This window comes from Orycteropus afer, unplaced genomic scaffold, assembly GCF_000298275.1.
Source record: "Orycteropus afer afer isolate SDZICR_OR568_19922 unplaced genomic scaffold, OryAfe1.0 scaffold00381, whole genome shotgun sequence".
NCBI lineage: Eukaryota > Metazoa > Chordata > Mammalia > Tubulidentata > Orycteropodidae > Orycteropus > Orycteropus afer.
In genome coordinates this window covers 1,350,351-1,369,466 of record NW_006921968.1, presented here as the reverse complement: position 1 = coordinate 1,369,466, position 19,116 = coordinate 1,350,351, and the positions used below count along the sequence as shown (strand labels likewise).

At 48.1% G+C, this 19,116-nt stretch overlaps 1 protein-coding gene across 1 annotated transcript in view; it reads right to left on the bottom strand.

Moving 5' to 3' along the window:
• The window catches only part of ICE1 (interactor of little elongation complex ELL subunit 1), a 97,622-nt gene that overhangs the window by 59,111 nt on the left and 19,395 nt on the right, over positions 1-19,116 (bottom strand). Inside the window, 11 exon segments of the mRNA XM_007953261.2 lie at positions 3,871-3,886; positions 4,037-4,149; positions 7,297-7,353; positions 8,293-8,332; positions 8,955-9,037; positions 11,638-11,675; positions 13,725-13,801; positions 15,002-15,113; positions 15,787-15,805; positions 18,560-18,594; positions 18,847-18,905. Coding sequence (XP_007951452.1) covers positions 3,871-3,886; positions 4,037-4,149; positions 7,297-7,353; positions 8,293-8,332; positions 8,955-9,037; positions 11,638-11,675; positions 13,725-13,801; positions 15,002-15,113; positions 15,787-15,805; positions 18,560-18,594; positions 18,847-18,905 — 649 coding nt within the window.

The following is a 19,116-nucleotide window of genomic DNA, read 5'->3' as shown; positions in this document are numbered from 1 at the left end:
ATGGCATAAATAGACTACCAAGCATAACCCGAAGTGCAGAAACAGCAGAAGAGAAACTAGATGAATGGTACCTTCTAAAAATTAAATTTTTAAGTGCTTCCAAAGACTTCTCCGAAAGAGTCAAAAGAGAACCTACAGATTGGGAAAAAATATTTGGTAATGACATATCTGACAAGGGACTTATCTCTAGAATTTACAGAGCACTCCAATACCTCAATAATAAAAAGACAAACAATCCAATTAAAAAATGGGCAGAAGACATGAATAGATGCTTCATCAAGGAGGATATTCAGATGGCTAACGAACATATGAAGAAATGCTCACAATCACTAGTCATTAGAGAAATGCAAATCAAAACAACAAGGAGATACCATCTTGTTTCAGCACTAGCAGCAAAGTTCAACCAGACAAAAAATAACAAATGTTGGCGGGGATGTGGAGAGACTGGGACTCTCATATGCTGCTCATGGGACTATAAAATGGTACAGCCACTGCGGAAAGCAGTATGGTGATTGCTTAAAAAGTTGGAATAAGAAATACCATTTGACCCAGCCATTCCATTACTATGTACATATCCTAAAGAAATGAGAGCCATAAGAGCAGACATATGCATACCCATGTTCATTGCAGCACGATTTACAATAGCCAAAAGATGGAAACAACCTAGGTGCCCATCAACTGAAGAGTGGATTATCAAACTATAGTACATACACAATGGAATACTATGCAACCCTAAAGAATAACGTAGAATCTGCAAAACACCACATAACATGGATGAACTTGGAGGACATTATGCTGAGCAAAATAAGTCAATCACAGTAGGACAAATACTGTATTAGTCCATTATTGTAAAAGTAAAGGAAAGGTTTATCTATGGGAGGAAAATTTCTTTGTTGGTTACCAGGGGTGGGAGGGGAGGGGAGGGAACACTGTTAGATAGGAAAGATACGTATTGATTTGGGTGAAGAGAAGCACAATATACCAAATGTGAGTGATCAGCACGGTGGCACTGAGGAAGAGGAAGACATAGAGAGGTACACGTTAGGTACTGACAACAAAGATGAACCCCTTTGCACATACAGTACTGCATTGTCAGTGAAGGCAAACACGAGTATATGGCTACATAGATGGCTGGACAGGCTGAACTATTAGGTTATGTCTATGAAGCAGGGAGTGTACCCAAGACCATATATAGGGTTGGCAGACAATGGTCCTATAAGTGTATTTGTATGATCTGTAAGAATTCCCAAGTGTACAGTAAAGCTGACAAGGGACAAGGTTGTAGTCACTTTTTGGTCACAGCCATCTACCCTGAGGGACCGAGTAGTTGAACTTGTAGGCTTGGGACCATAGTCACAGGGGACATCAAGCTCAATTGGCATAACATACTACACAAAACATTGTTCCACCTCCTACTTTGGCAAGTTGTGTGGCTAGGATCTTAAAAGCTTGCAAGCAGCCATCTAGATGCAACTATGGGTCTCTCCTCATCTGGAGCAAAGAAGAATGAAGAAAACCAAAGATCCATGGAAACAATTAGTCCTAGCAACTAATACATCATGCTATCTGCAGCCTATACGACTATGAGACCAGAAGAGGTAGATGATGCCTGGCTACGACTGCCAGCCACTCAGAGGGGGATCTATGTCAGAGATCCTGGATAGAGAGAGAGAACAATGTGGAACAAAACTCAAAATCATTTGGGGGGAAAAAAAGGGCGGGGGGGGGGACACCAGGTTTGCTGGTCCGATAGAGCCTGGTGGAACCACTGAGATGATGGCCCCTAGCTGCCCTTCAGGTCTGGAATTGAACCTATACCTGTGGCTTCCAGCCAAACAAAGGACAGGCATATGAGTTGAACATGTACCTGAGGTAGATACACTCCTTGGAGAGAACAATCATGGGAGAAAGAAGGGCTGCTTATGCACAGGGAGACAGTTCAGGGGGCAGGAGCGCATGGAGAGATGGATACAGGAAAGAGTAACTATCGGGAAGAAGTGGGAGGGGAGTTGTTGCATTGGGGTAAATTGTAGTCAATGTCTTGGGACAACGTGTGTGTGAACTGCTATATGGAAAATGAATTTGCTCTGTAAATTTTCACCGAGATCACAATAAAAAAGAATAAAAAGATTTTATCAAAAAAGTGGAAAGACGACCTACAGATGGGGATAAAACTCTGGGAAGCATGTAACAAGCCAGGGTAAAAAATGAGAAGATATAAAATACATCTGCAGCTTACCCCAATAAGAACCCCCAATCTCAAAACGCACAAAGTCCTGAATGGACCCTGCACCAGGGGATATTCAAACAGCCAAGGAGCACAGAAAAAGACACCGTAAGTCATTAGCCACTGAACCCCTGCCTGGAGTTGGTTCTGACTCACAGTGCCCCCACAGGACAGAGTGGAACTGCCCCAGAGGGTCTCCAAGGCTGTCAATCTTCACAGAAACAGAGGGCTTCATCTTTCCCTCTTTCTTCCCTGCAGTGGCTGGCAGGTGGGACCATCAAGTTTTTGGTGAGCAGCGAAACACACTGTTTCCCCAGCACTGCGGTATCAGTCGTTTGGGAGATGCGTATCAAACCCACGATGAGATACTACACGACCCAGATTAGAACGGCAATGATTAACAAAAAGAAAAAGAAAAATGATGGAACACAGTAAGTGTTGATGAAAAAAATAACAGAAAACAGTGTCAGCGAGATTGTGGAAAGTTGGTGGGAACCTATGATGGTGCACCACCGTGGAGGACCAGTTGGCCGTCCCTCAAAAGGCTGAACACAAATGGTTCAGAGGATTCGTGTCCAGCTACTAACCAAACGGTTGGCAGTTCGAACCCACCCAGGAGCACCTCAAAAGAAAGGCCTGGCAACCTGCTTCCGACAGTCACAGCCTTGAAAACTCTAGAGCACATGGGGCCACCACACGTCACAATCGACCTGACAGCCACACAGGCGTTAAAATGAGCCTCGGGGCTCCTGAGAAATTGAGTTTGCCAGCATCCAGGTCACCGTCCAGAACAGCACGGTCCAACAGGGGAGCTACTGGTCACGGGCGGCTATTCACAGCCACACAAATGCAAATTCAAAGCACAGTTCCTCAATCGCTCCAGCCACACTGCAAGGGCTCCACGGCCTCCGGGACTCGTGCCTTCCACACACTGTGCCACTGCTCCAGAACACCCTCTCATTCCAGAAAATTCTATCGAGTACATCGGTTTAGGATGTAAAAGTCAAAACCACTTAGTGAGTAACCTGTCACAAAATGGCACAAAAATACACATTCAATAGCCCAGTCCTCCAAAGTAACATTTTAGCCCCTACTGATAACTACAAAACACTCTGGAAAAAAACAACGTATTATCCTTTGGTTACATAGTAAAGAGCAAACAAGGTCATGAATGCCAGACTGTTATCACGGGTACAAGTCCAATTATTTCCCATCAAGCATGCAGAGGGGGCACTCAACACCCAACCAGAAGGAACCGGTAACCTTCGTGAAAAACAGGTGAAGCCACACTCTCGAGGCATCGATCACACTGATGAGGTGACTGAGGAAACCATGTCCCTCTGCCATCTGCACATACCTGTCACACACGGCTCCCCCGTCTGTCCTTCTAGTCTCTTTGAATGTTCCCGGATGGAAGCTGCCATGAAACATTAAACCCACACGTACTTACTGACATTCAAAGGCGTAACTGAAGATACAGGTGTTCTGGGTAATCAAAGTATCCCGACTAGTTCCTCTCGTCCTTTTACTGACAGATCCACGAGCTATCACACACTAAAGGCCCATGGGGTCACACAAGCCTTCCTGCTAAGTAGAGGATCTGCATGTGTGCAGCCCTGCCCCGCCCCTGGGGCAGTCCCTGCCCTCACCCGGGAGGCCCTCACCTGGGATATGGCCCCCATCTGCATCCCAGGTGCCCACACCCCCACCCTACCGGGACGTGCTCCCTCCCTCCACCTGGAATGTGCCTCCCCGACACCTGGGATGCCCGCCCGCAGGCCGCCCTCCCCCAGGCGCAGCCCCCCTCACCTGGGATGCCCGCCCGCAGGCCGCCCTCCCCCGGGCGCAGCCCCCCTCACCTGGGATCCCGTGGGCCGTGTTGATGCAGAGCCAGAGCTCCTTCAGAAGCAACTTGACCTTCCCTGTGAGAAAGAGCAAAGCATTAAAGTGCCAACACCTGGCTCGATCCACTGGGTCGGATGTGCCCTGTCAGACATCACCGCACAGATCACAAGAGAAACATTCACAGTGTGAAAGGGAAACAGACTGGGTGCAAGTGAGTATGCATGTGTGGAAGAGGGCACACACCCAGGTGACATGAGCAGAAACACACGGAAACACGCATTGATGAAGAAAGCGTGTCTATGACACACGGAAGGGAACACACACCCAGACAACACGAGCAGAAACACACGGAAACAGGTGTTCATAAGGCAAGTGAGTGTGCGCACACAGAAGAGGACACACAGGCTCCCGCAGTGTGTCCATCTCACACAGACCTCACTGCGCAAGGCCACAGTACTACTCCTGCAGTGTGTCCCCCCAGAGACCGCACCGCGTGTCGGGCCTCTTCCCGGCCACCTGAGCCGCCCTCTGATGACGGCCTGTTCTTATGTCATCCCCTTCCCAGCAGGCTAATCCTGGCACATCTCACGTGCCCCTGCTACACCACCTCCTCACTAAACCAAGCTTTCTGGGGCGGTGTCTGAAACGTTCACATAAGCCTACGTGCGACGACCATTCGTCTGAGACGACCATTCGGACTCTTGCTTCACTGTCTGCAGCTCCCACCCTCCTCTTTGATTCACTGCCCTGTTAGGAAGCCCAGACACGAAGGGGGGTGTTTCTGTTGCCAGAGGCTGTCGAGTCAGTTCTCAGAGCAGCTCACAGTGCCCCTCGCGGGCAGACCCAGGTTGCCATCTTTCCCTGAGTGCTGGCCAGGTCTTTTTTCCCACTAAGCCGCTGGTGAGCTCAGGAGTTAGCAGTGGAGTGCTTACCCACTGTGCCACCAGGCCTCATACACGAAGAATGGAGGCAACAGAAGCCCACCCGCCCTTGTCTCTGTCCTGAATGACTATGTTCTAACATTACCCCTCTCAAGTTCACATGTCGTCTTCTTGTTATTACCAACCACAATGCCCCTCGGGAATGGGGGCTGGATGCAGATCATCCTAACAGCCTTTGCCTCACAGTTGGGCTCACCCTTAACTCTCGACGTGTCTGGACTCTAAATGACCAGTGGACATGATGCCTAGCAGTCTGCTCAGGGCTTCCGCAGCTCTGGTCCTACATGTTGAGTGTGTGTGTGGCTGAGGACACGCACACGTCATCTGTATTTGGTTTTGGTACAGGGTTGTGCTGGCTAAGAGGATAGGAATGGGAGCATTCCCTATTTCTTACAGTCTAAGCAAATAAGCTCTGGTAGCATAGTGCCTAAGGCACTTGACTGCTAACCAGAAGGCTGGTGATTAAAACCCACCAGCCACTCCTCGGAAGGAAAGTTGGGCAATCTATTTCCATAGTGATACTGCCTCAGAAACCCAAGGAGGGGTCATTGTGAGTCGGGTCTGACTTGACGGCACATAACAAGCATAACAAGCAAATAAACACTAAGAACAGTGTTAGTTTATCATTGAGGGCTTTGTAAAGCAAACCAGTGGGCCACCTGGACTTTGCCAACCACTATTTTCTAAAATTTCTCCTGTGTTATTTTTCTGTTGAGATCGGCAACAACTCAGGGTCAACTTGTGCATGTTTTCCTAGAAAAGGGACCATTCCATCTACATTTCCAACTTGAATGTAAACCTATGTGTAAGAAATTTCTATAACTACAGCCTGCAGCTTTCCTCAGTCCAGGTGCCGTTAGCTTTCAGTTTTACTAGTACCTCAAGGGTCCAGTGACCACGCTCTGCTTTCTACGGCATTAACACGTGGTCCCATCTCAATCAATCCTCCCTGAGATTTTCGGTTTCTGCTGCGTTTTCCTACCCGCTCAGCTGAACCCTTCACGTCCCAGGTTTCTAATAAGTTCACTTCACTGCAACACTACTTCGTGCAGCAGAGTGATGATATTAAGAAGGTTTTAGTAACACTGTCCTCGTTGTCTATGCATAAATACTTCCTTACTTCAGCTTTTATGTTCTGTTATTGAGGTGGAGTTTATATCTGTCTGGGTGTGCTTGTGTTGTGTTTTTAAGCAGTGGGCGGTATTCTCACGAACAGTGAATTTTAGACATTATGTTGCTTGGCAGAAAGGGGTTTTAGATCTATTTGCAGGACACCGCAGCGAGCTCTCGGTTTGTGCTTTGAATTACTCCGTGCGCCTTACCAGTCTTGCAACTGTGCCTCCAGTGTTCTGCAGTCTGCAGGCACTCTGCTCCTGAGACACACACACTAGTCTTCCACGACAACAACAGAGCTGCCCCTTTAGAAACTCCAGGCTGCGCCTGACATGCTTTCACAGCAGGACGTTCCTCAGGGATCATGCCTTCCACCCAGCTGTGTCACTAGCCCTGAAGTCACTTTGCCTTCTCTTACTCCTTCTGAGCCCTGGATAGTGCACAGCTAACATACTTGGCTGCTGACCCAAAGGCTGGTGGCTCAAGGCCCCTCGGAAGAAAGGCCTGGTGATCTCCTTCTGAAAAATCAGCCCGAGAACTCTGTGGGGCCAGGGCCGCTCTGACTCACACGGGCTCCCCAGGCGTCAAGGGCAGCGCAACAGCCCCTGCTTCCACGTCAGCATTTGCTTGAGTGTCTTCATCCCCCCAATCAAATCAGTCCCCACCTCACATGGCGTTAGAGGTGTTTCCCGTGAGTATGCAGAGATGACGATCTTATACAACCCACCAGCTCTGCGTTTAAGGCTGCCTTCTGCTCAGACAATGTGCTCAGTCATTTCCCGATCACCCTCTCTCCTGACCATTCTGTGCTCCGAGACCTGAGTGTTCTAGGAAAACACACTCACACTAACCTGATGCTGCAAATCTGACAGAGAAACAATCCAGGAGAAATGTTTTCACGAGTGAAGATCTAACCTCCAAATCCTCCTATTTTCCTTTCCCTTTTGCGCCGTAGCCTCAAAGCCCGTCCCACTCTCTCTTGGTCCCCTCCCTCGTCTTCCACTGCCCCATCTGCAAGCCGGCCGCTGCTTTATTTTACGAGTGGAAACCGGTATGACGGAATGTAATCAGGACTGAGCTGTGGTGCTGTCCGGTGGTTTGTGACAGCGACCCACAGCCCCTCACATGCAGCGGTCACACAGCGGTCCCAAAGACGTGCTCTGCACTCACTTTTATCTATCCTTCCACAGGAATCGCTGGAGATTTGTGTTCCAATGTGTCTCAACTCTGTAGACATATGAAGAACAATCATTAAAGACAGAAGCACACACACCCCCACACTGACCCTCACACACACACACTGCCAGGCAGACACACTGTCTGTCACACATATACATGCTGGCCATCAAACACATATACACTGCCTCACACACACACACACACATACACACACACTCTGCCCATCAGACACACACATGCTGACCATCAGACCCAGACACACACTGCCATCAGACATATACATACACACAGCCAGACAAACTGCCCGTCACACACATATACATGCTGCCCATCTCACACACACATACACACACAGCCCATGAGACATATACACTGCCAGGCAGACACAATCACATACACATATACATGCTGCCCATCACACACACACTGCCCATCAGACATATACATACACACAGCCAGATAGACAAACTGCCCATCACACACATATACATGCTGCCCATCTCACACACACATACACACACAGCCCATGAGACATATATACTGCCAGGCAGACACAATCACATACACATATACATGCTGCCCATCACACACACACTGCCCATCAGACATAAACATATACATATACACTGCCAGGTAGACAATCGCACATACATACACATGCTGCCCAACACACACACACACAGACACACACACACTGCCCATCAGACATATACATACACACTGCCAGGCAGACACACTGTCTCACACATATACATGCTGCCCATCAAACACACACACACTGCTCATCAGGCACACACATGCTGTCAGACACACTATCTGCCACACATACATACATGCTGCCCATCACGCACCCCCACACACACACACTGCCTATCATATACATACACACTGCCAGTCAGACACACTGCCCATCACACATGTGCACACACATGCACACACACACACTATCAGACACAGTTTTAAAATAAGCATTAGCTGAATACTCACCCTTTTCTTTTTTCCTTTTAGAAAATTCATCCAGTCTTTCCTGTTAAAACAAAACAATACAGTTTATAATAAATAAGGAAGGAGCGTGCCCTCATGGCACAGTGGTTAAAGTGCTCAGCTGCTAACCAAAAGGCTGGTGGCTGGAACACATCAGCCCCTCCGTGGGAAACATGTGGCAGTGTGCTTCCCTAAAGACCACAGCTCTGGAGCCCCCTACTCTCTCCTGCAGGGTCACTACGAGTCAGGACTGACTTGTCGGCAGTGGGTTTGCAACTGGTGAGGAGGGTGGGTGCATGTGCTGGACCACACGCAACGTGAGCACCGACTCACCGGCAGGAATGACAGCAGGTGAGAAGGGCAGCCCCTGCCTGTCGCGTGGCAGAGTGGGCCTGGCGTGCAGGCGGGGGGTTTACAGCAGGTAGGGCGGATGACTGTCTGGACCACATGCGTCATAGCACCAGCTCCCCAGCAGTGGGTTCACAGTGGGTTAGGGGGACTCCCTCTCTGGATCCCATGCCACAGTGACACCACCGCAGACAATGTAAGTGTTTTCACGAGGTGGCCTCAGACGTTAGTTAGGGACCCATGGCAACATGCAGAGACCACCACGGGGACCAGAGCAAGGCCTTCAATCTGTGTGCACCGATCTATGTATTTATTACCTGCGTTTTCTTAAATTCCTTTTCGAGGACTTTCTTCTCATTCCTCAGTTGCTTGAAGTCCTGAATCTGCTTGAACGCAGCCTCTTTGTTCAGAAGATGAAATAACAGAGAGAAAAGTAATTTCCCAGCCTCACTGCCAGGGTGAACAGAATGCTAGGTATCTAACTGACTCAGAACTTTTCTTTTCTCTTAAGTTTGAAACACATCATATAAGAAGTCCCTGCTCTCGGAGTACTTTATGAGAGCTGCTGAGTGCAGAAATCTTTGCACTTTAGACCACCAATTCTAAAGCCAGACAGGCCCAGCCTCCCCCACCATTCAGGTCGGGCAAGAGCACCCTCAAAGGCCCTGGAGCACGGGCACAAGGCCTCCCTGGCTTACCTTATCTACATGATCAGCAACCGTAAGGCGGAGGTTTTAGGGAACTGTGATTCTCTCATTGTGATGAGTATCACTGTCTTGATTTAGGGACCCAATCACCTTCTCTGCTGACCACGGGTTTGCTACTCCTTCCTAGGATTCCCTTCCACAAGCCGACTAACCCTTCACCCGAATTCCTTACACCTTATTGGAGATCTCACTTTGTAAGGCATTTTTATAGCTCTTCTGTGATTTCTTGTTTTTGGCTCTAAAGCACCAAACCATCAGATAAACTATTAAGCGTCTGACTAGTGTGAACCTCATCTGATTACGGTCATATACCGTTTCTATGGAAAAATGATGTCGTAAACACCAAAGTCAGAACCCTGTCCTGACTCCTCCAACAAGATACTCCTTCTTGACCTGACAATCACACACAAGTGCTCAGGGCTCACTGGGGAAAAATGTGGTTGTTGAAGGAAGACAAAGGCTACGCTCTGGTTGCAAAGGAAGTCCCGTGAACTGCACATCAGCCTACCAGCACCACTGAGATCCCCACGGTCATGTCCTTGAGGAAACAGACTGCCACGTGCAAGCATGAGAAGGCTGTGACAGGAAAAAGCACCATCATGTAGACTCACGACCCGACTGTCAACGTGAGTGCAACAATCAAAGCAGAGGACAGACTGTTCCTAAAGTACCAATAGTGTGGAAGTCTAAAGTATTCCAGATAAATTAGTGACTAGGAGTTTCCAGCAGCTCCCATTTTGCCACAGATCTGGTGGTGCAGTAGTTAAAGCACTTGGCTACTAACCAAACAGTTGGCAGCTCGAAACCACCAGCTGCTCTGTGGGAGAAAAAGAAGGCTGTCCGCTTCCATAAAGATGACAGCCTTGGAGACCCTGTGGGCAGTTCCACTCTGTCCTCTAGGGGTGCTGTGGGTCAGAATCAACCCAGGGCTGTGGGTGTGGTTTGGGCTTTGCTTCTGTGAAGACTGACAGCCCTGGAGACCCTGTGGGCAGTTCCACTCTGTCCTCTGGGGCGCTGTGGGTCAGAATGGACTCCAGGCAGTGGGTGTGGTTTGGGTTTTGCTTCTCTGAAGACTGACAGCCTTGGAGACCCTGTGGGCAGTTCCACTCTGTCCTCTAGGGGCGCTGTGGGTCGGAATGGACTCCAGGGCAGTGGGTGTGGTTTGGGTTTGGTACCACTCTGAAAGTCCTGATCAATTACTCACGTTCTTAACTCACACAGTTTCTGAAGTAGAGCACCATAGCACAATGAACCTTGGTCAGTAACCCACAGCAGATGGTCCCTGGGCTGCACAAATGGTTTGCGGTCAGGTACTAACCCATAGGTTGGCAGTTCTAACTCACCCAGTGGAGCCATCGAAGACAGGCCCGGCAATCCCCTTCCATAAAGGTTACAGCTCAGAACACCCTACGTAGTAGTTCTACTCTGTACCACAAGGGGCGCCAGGAGTCTGAACCCAGTCACTGGCAATGGATTTGGGTCTTTCTGGTTAACCCACAGGAGGTGAGTGAACTGCTAAAGGCCATGCTGAAACTCAAGAAGGGCACAGGGACAGGTCTGGCAAAGCCCCAACCATCTCTACTTGACATTAGGTACTGTCCTAATCTCCCAATGAGGTGAAAAGAAAGAGATCCCAAGTTCAATTCCTATGGATTCCTGAAAGGGTTATCACTGAACTAGAAGGACCACAAAGATTCTTATATGAGCCCCTGACAGTCTGCCAAGTCACTGAAGACTACAAGCCCCAATAAAAGGATGGAGTGTGGGAGAGGACGAGGCACACATCTGCCAAACACCGACAGGGGAATCTCACTGGAATGTCTCCGAGGATCCGTCTCAACAATCTACGTTCATCAAGCTTCTCTACTGACCAACTGCTTCGTTAGGAGAAGAGAATGCCCCATGAAAGTCATGTCCATTCATTAACTGCTACTTCCTGGAGCAAATACATGCCAGTGCTTCAAGGACAACAGTTCAAGGATTTGGCTTTACAAATTTGATAGTCACATCAACTATCAGAAGAAAAGGCCCGGCAACCTACTTCTGAAAAGTGAGCATTGAAAACCCTACAGGGCACACACCCAGGTCGTCATGAGTCAGTCAAGTCGACGGAACTGGGCTGCTGGGTTCTCTACCAGCTGCGTGAGCACAGTATCCAAACATTTTCCTAACACATTCTCACCACATTCATCCAGGAATGCACCACCAGAAACCAGGAACTAAACTCGTGCATCACAGACTGTTTATGTCATCACCACGACTTCCATCAGCCAAGTAACAATGGCGCAATTACCTTCCAGCTTCTTCACCTTGGCTTCCAGTTTCTTCTTCCTAACGAATTTATAAGTTAAATAAATATAAGAAGTAGAACAACAGAAACAAAAATGACACATCAATGTATGGAACACACTTGTTAAGATTTACTAAGATTTGTACAACAAAAACGTTTAGTCCCACAAGCACCATGCATCAGTGGGAACTGCCAGCACCCCACGAAAGAACAGCCCATCGTTTTGTGTCAGCATTTCTCAAAAGCACTGAAGAATCTTGTCATTTGAAAGACCCAGGGCCCCCCACACAGTGTGGTTCCACGTATGGGCTCTCGACTGGGTCACTTAAGCACCCTGAGCTAGTTACTGTCTACAGACAGAGCAGCTGTGCTCCAGTGCATGGCCGAAGCCCAGCGTCTGTTGGGTCTGCGTTACTTTAAGGAGCACACACGCGCGTCTGCACAGACTCAGAGCAGGGCACTCATGCTCTCGGTGCGACCCTGGAGTGGGGGCTGGGGAATGAAAAGTGATTTCCCGTGGATTTCTGAGAGGCAGAGATGAGGGAACACTTCACCACACCCACGTGACGCTCAACTGCTGGACGTGCCGTCCACGAGCCTGCTTTGCGATTGATGGGAACACAGTACGAAACCTCAGAGAGACCAAAGCAGCACTCTGAACAGGGCTTTTTATTAATGCAAAAAGACACACTGAATATGCTACCTGTGAAGGGACTAGGGCACAGCAAGGCGTCAACGCCCCTGTAGTACAGACACTCTGCATGCACAAAGACGAGTAAGGCTTGTCCTGAGCCTGTTGGTGCCATCCCTTTAACACATGGTAGCTTATTCTCTCCTCCTCAGGCCTTCCCAGGAGCCTTAGTGGCAGAACAGCTAGGGCCTGGCTGCTATCCAAAAGGCTGGCAGTTCAAACCCACCTAGAGGCTCTGCAGGAAAGACTGGGCTATCTGTTCCCATAAAAATCACAGCCGAAAGGTTATGGTCACTGCTTGGTCACAGCCAGCAACCCAGAGGGACCGAGTAGTTGAACCTGCAAGCTTGGAACCATAGTCGCAGGGGGACATCAAGCTTAATGGGCATAACATACTATACAAAACATTGTTCCACCTCCTACTTTGGCAAATAGTGACTGGGATCTTAAAACCTAGCAAGCTGCCATCTAGATGCAACAATGGGTCTCTCCTCGTCCAGAGCAAAGAAGAACGAAGAAAACCAAAACTCATGGAAACAATTAGTCCTAGCGACTAGTACACCATCTGATCTGCAGCCTATATGACTATTAGACCAGAAGAACTAGATGGTGCCTGGCTACCACTGTCATCCACTTGGAAGGGGATGTATGTAGGAGATCCTTGATAGACAGGGAGAAGAATGTGGAATAAAACTCAAAATCATTTGGAGAAAAAAAAAAATGGTTGGGACCAGGTTTGCTGATCTGATAGAGCCTGGTAGAACCACTGAGACTATGGCCCCTAGCTGCCCTTCAGGTCTGGAATTGAACTCACACCTGTGGTTTCCAGCCAAACAAAATACGGGCATATGAGTTGAACATTTACCTCAAGTAGTTACACTCTGTGGAGAGAACAATCATGGGAGAAAGAAGGGCTGCTTATGCACAGGGAGACAGTTCAGGGGGCAGGACTGTATGGAGGGATGGACACAGGGAAGAGGTAACTATGGGGAGGAAGTGGGAGGGGAGCTGTTGCATTGTGGTAAACTGTGGTCAATGACATGAGACAAAGTATATGTGAACTGCTGTATGCGAGAGTGAATTTGCTCTGTAAATCTTCACCCAAATCACAATGAAAAAAAAAATAAAAAAATCACAGCCGACAAAACCCGACGTTGGCCTTTGCATTGTCACATGGGGTTACTTTGAGTGTACACCTAAGCACAGCACCACATAACTCTGCAACTTAGCTGTTACTCCCATTTTACAGACATGGAAACCAAGGACGAGTGACAGACTAATACACGGCCACCCAGTTAATGATGGCCAAGAAACCAGAAACCAAGAGGAATAGTGCTGAGAGGGTCCCCATTTTCAAAGCTGAGAGCCCTGCTTCCACAGTCACTTCAGAAATACTCACTGGGCGTCACTCTTCAAGCACTCTTCCTTGGCGCGGGCATACTCCTGATGGGTCTCCTGATACAGCCGGAGAGAACTCTGGGGGAGGAGATGATGACAAGTCAGCGTGGGCACGATCCAGCGTGCAGCTCCTCAACGTTCCCTGTGGTCACTTATGCAACAAAAAATCTCTACAGGAACACCGGTCACGGTGAAGGAGTGTCAGACCTCACACGGACACGGCAGTCCTACAAGCAGCTCAAGGAAGACGGGGCACAGACACAGCATGAAAAGAGCCTAGAGCTCGGGTCAAGGAGCCAAGGCCAGTCCAGCTGGGCCACAACTGTGTCACGCAAACTGCGTCACTTCACTGGCTTCCGGTGTCTTATCTGTGAAAGCCAGGATTCTAAGATTCCTGGAGAGTAGAGCACTCAGAAAAGCAAGCTTCCAGCACTGAAAACAACCATCTCGCTGCAGTAAGCGCACAGAGGGGAATTTAGAGTGATACATGTACCGGCTTCATCGTAGCTCAAGTAGGCACTGTCCACCCACCGCTTTGTCTCACTCAGCACAGTATCACCAAGAAGTTCACCCACGTTACCAGCTGGTGAAGGAATTAGCTTCTGGTCTGAACACTTACTTATAAGGACACTTTTAAGAACTCTCGTTCTGGGATCTCTCACAGACAGAGAGAAACCACAGGGATTCCATTCATGATCATTAAAAAAAAGGTGAAAACAAAAGCAACAGATGGTGCTTGCAGCACTGACTGGCTCACGAACGTGGCAGCAGGTTACCGAAGGGGCACCCTTACTCCACTGGAAGGGAGGTCCTCCAGCAGAGGCCGTGTGCCCCACGCACCACTGTCCTGCCCCCAGCTAGACCCGAGCCCACGGAGGACAAGAAACACTCCCATGCCCTCCGGAGCTCGCCTGCCCCCTCCCCCCCCCACACAGTGACCTCTGGGCCTTCAAGTGTGAATTGTCACATGCAGCTCCATCTTATGGCAAGAAAAATGTGAAGAAACAAAGAAGGGCTGATCAAGGCAGGACAGAGAACTACCAACATCTCAGCTGCAAGGCTCCTGTCCCAAGGCTCCCGGGAAGTGTAAGCAACCAACCCAGCACAACCAACCCAGCACGCAGGAATTAGTTCCCGTCCAGACTAAGCGTCCACCTCCTGGCTCGTGTTCCCGAGTGGAGGGCTGCACCTGAAGACCCCGAGCAGCCCCTCTCTCTCCTGCCGGGCGTGAAGCTCCCCTGTGCCCAGCGCAGGGATCCGCAGACCCGACCGACGTACCTTCTTCTCTTCGAGCTCCGCTCTCAGCGAGCCCAGCTCCTCCTGACACTTCTGCAGCGGAGAGATTTTCTGAAGCATCTGCTCCACTTGGTGATGGAGAGTGCTGTTCTCCCTGGAACGGACAGCAGGTCCACGTTACAAGGCCAACCACAGAGGATCGCACTCGGGCGGCTGCAGATTTTTACCTTACAAAATGCAGGGATGAGAACAACCTCTCTGTTGACACAACATGATCTGCAAATTGCTTTTTATTTCTGTGTCACTGTAGTCAATATTTTGGTAAAAGTACACAAAAAACAATGTGAGGAGCTGCGTGTGCCGGACAGGCCGCTCGCCAGCCTTGAACTCATCCCCCCTTTTATTCAAATGCAGCGGCAGGAGGTCATGTGCCCCGTCTACGTGATGAACATGATCGTGGAGGGAGACATTACTAAAGCACTAAGGGCTGCTTTAAAGTGTTTAAAGTAACAGGATAAACAACCACATTCGACATGCAATTCACATGGACAAAAACAATCAGATATCACCATGTCACATCTCAATGGTAACGGGGGCGGGAAGTCACTGGAAAGCCGGTTAAAGACCTTTGTAATAAAGTCATCTGGATGATTTGATCGCAAGGAAAATGCAGACCTCGTTTGATTATGAGCATCAAAGCAACACTCTCGATTGTAATCCCATTAGGCATTTGGTTTGAATCCATTAAAAACCTGGTCAGATAAATGTCTACCCTAAATCTACTACTCAGATGGTGGCTATGCTAACTGTTAAAATAGACAGCTTACCTTCTTGCAAACTGCAGCTGTAAGACTTGTTAAAGAAAACTCTAAACCTGCATCTGCTGATGCTGGCCCGGAGAACAGCTTCCTCTGCAAGTGTCTGTGATAGTGGACATGGTCAACGCACACACAGACACGGTCACAGATCCTAGGAAAGAATACTCAAAGTTCTACATACACAGCAGTAAGAGCCCTTCCTGAGTTAGTCTCATTTACCATGATACGTACCGGAAGTCAAATACCTGTTTTTTTAAAAAGCCTTAAACTTTTAAATTTATCATTGGTTAGAATTAAATTACCTGGATAAAGACAAAGCAATATAAAAACCCACTGCCATCAAGTCAATTGTAACACATAGAGACGCGACATGACAGAGTCAAACTGCTCTGCCCACAGGGCCTCCAGGACTGTTCGGCCTTATTGAAGCAGACGGCCTCATGCTTCTTTCTCCCAGGGAACAGCTGATGGGTTCAAACTGCTGACCTTTTGGTTAGCAGCCCAATGCTTTGAGCACTACACCACAAGAGCACCTAAGCAATTAAAAACAAACAGAAAATACATTCCCTATGTATGTAGAGGAGCTCTGGTAGCATAGTGGCCAAAGCACTTGACTGCTAACCAGAAGGCTGGCGGTTCAAACCCACCAGCCACTCCTCAGAAGGAAGGTTGGGCAATCCTACTTCCGTAGTGATACTGCCTCGGAAACCCAAGTAGGGGTCGCTATGAGTCGGGGCCGACTCGACAGCACATAACAACAACAACATGTTATACACAGAATCCCCAACAGCTTACCCTTCATCTCTCAGTAGCCCAGGAAAGTCTTAAGCAAACAAACCTAAGTACTTACTAAAAGCAAACCCAGCTACATCTGAAGGGTAATGAGAAAAGAGACCCAGGGAGACCACCACATCACGATAATCCTCCACCTTTACAGCCTTTACAATTCACACCATCGGGACCACCAGCAGGATCTGATAACCACCTTTTCCAGCTCATGCTCCTGGGAGGGTGTTCCAGGACACTAAGAAGTAAAAAAATCAATGAAACCTTTAAGTTTCTTCTCTTGTGAACTGTCCTTCCATCAAGGGCAGTAAACACTTGTAAAGGCATCCAGACCCTCTGTTGTTAGAAGGCCATCTTCACACATTTACCTGATTCTACAGCAAACCTTACAAGATAAAAACGTCCAACAATCACCCCGTGAAGAAGACGCGCTCTCTGCCTGTTAGCAAGAGGAGGTACTAATAACCAGGAAAATGGTCCAAAGGACACACAAGGAAGTCAAGAGCAGAAATAAAGATACTCATTATCTCAGCACGGTTACTGGAGAACTAGCATCCCCATCCTGGTGACAAGGAGACCATACTTTCAGCAGCAAAAGGTAATGCACAATTAAAGAAAGCCATTTCCAATCTGTAACACTGGCCATTTGCGCTGGTGATAACTCCGCACAGCTGGGGTGAAATCAATGCATGCTCAAGGCTAACGCCTAATTTGTTAGAAACCAGGCAAGGAGCTAGGGCCAGAGCCAAAGTCACACCACAGAATGAACGTCTGACATTCAACAACAAACACTGTTACCTATTTCAAAAAGTACTCTGGTGATTATGTTTAAAATTGTTTGTGCCCAAATTTTAACAGTGAAACAATTATTTCCTTGCTAGATTATACCCATAATTATCTGAAAAATTGTGACTGTTTCTTCCAAAAGGTACAAATGAATACACTCCCCTAACACTGATGTGAACTACCCGTTAACTTCCCTCCTCATTTAAAAGTGGTTGTAATGACAATTCTTGTAGTAAAAGTAACAGTTCTTACAACCATCAGTTAAAGCAATTATTCTGCCAATAATACAAAATTTAATTACAAAGATAAATGGCTTCACAGTTCAAAAAATCAAGCATCTAAGATGTTCAACAACCTGTATTTTAAATGTAAACATCTGGATACAAAATTTAATCTCAATGGCATCCCTTAATTTCCTTATTTATAACTCTCCTAATACCACGGTCCCAACACAAACAGCCAGTGATCACGGTCAGGGTCGCCAGAACCAACCTTGAAGGCTCAGGTTATGGCAAAGATGGGCTGCAGACCCCGGCCCCGTGGCAATGCTGAAGCTGAACTTCAGTAAATCCTACGAGGCACAGGCATTTTGTTTTCATGGGAGAGAGTTTCTATTTTCATAGGAGAAACTTAATTCAGGGCAGAGAAGCAGCGACCACACACATGCTGTTCCGGTAACCACAGGCCACCTGCACTGCAGGTCTCACTGACTGGTTCCTGGACACAAGGTGACTGTGAGCCTGCAAGGAGTCCTGTGGATGCCCAAGGATCTGCAGTGTTCACGTGACCTGGACATGCACAGCACTTCTCTACAAATCAACACACGATGACCAAAGCCAAGTCCCGACATTCTTAACAGCGCCACCACAGAGCTGCAGAGATTCCGAGGTGCCACGCGGTCAGTGTCGTCCCCCGCTGGACAGCACCCTGTGTCGACACGGCCTGCGCCATTACAGGGAGAAATGCCTCCCCGGGGAAGAGCTTCAGACTTTAAGAAAACCAGCACCGATGACAAGCACAACCCAGCTGTGGGGCTCCTGAGTGAGAACTTAGCAGACGGACAAACTGAAAGCACACACCGTGCTCCTGGGCTCGCTCCTTACTGACAAAGCTGCCACCCTCCCAGAGACAGCTGTGGACACAACCCCCTCACTCCTAAGAAACTATCAGTCACTAGGAAATGCAAAAGCCGAAGCCAGTAAAAGGATATCATCACATTTCTTCTGATACTCCGTTAACAAATTACTGCAATGAAAAACAAAAAAATAAAAACAAAGAATTACTTAACCTAGAAATGATACTATGTTAAAACCACGTTTTGAAACATGTCAGGCCCACCCTCTTCTTAGGTTTCTTGTAACAAATACACTTTCAGCACTTCTATTCTAACCAGCCCAGGAGGCCTGGCACGGGCAGGGCTCCTTTCAGCCCTAGGGGCTGCTTCCTCCAGCTCGTCAACTTTACCAAGTTGTTTGAGACACGCACGAGTATACTTACTCTGTATTGATAATCTTCTGCTTCAAGGTAATTAATGCATCAACATATTCATTTAAATTCTGGAAGAAAAAAGGTTACAGTCAGCTGTTTGTGCTGCTATAAAATTACAATTACTTTTTATAACTATTGTTTATTATAAAATATGGACATACTGTTTTAAGGTCTTACATAAACATGTTGTTAGGTACCATCAGTCAGTTCCAATTCATCACAACCCTCCATACAACAGAACAACCCTGCCAGGTCCTACACCATCCTCAGTCTTTGCTG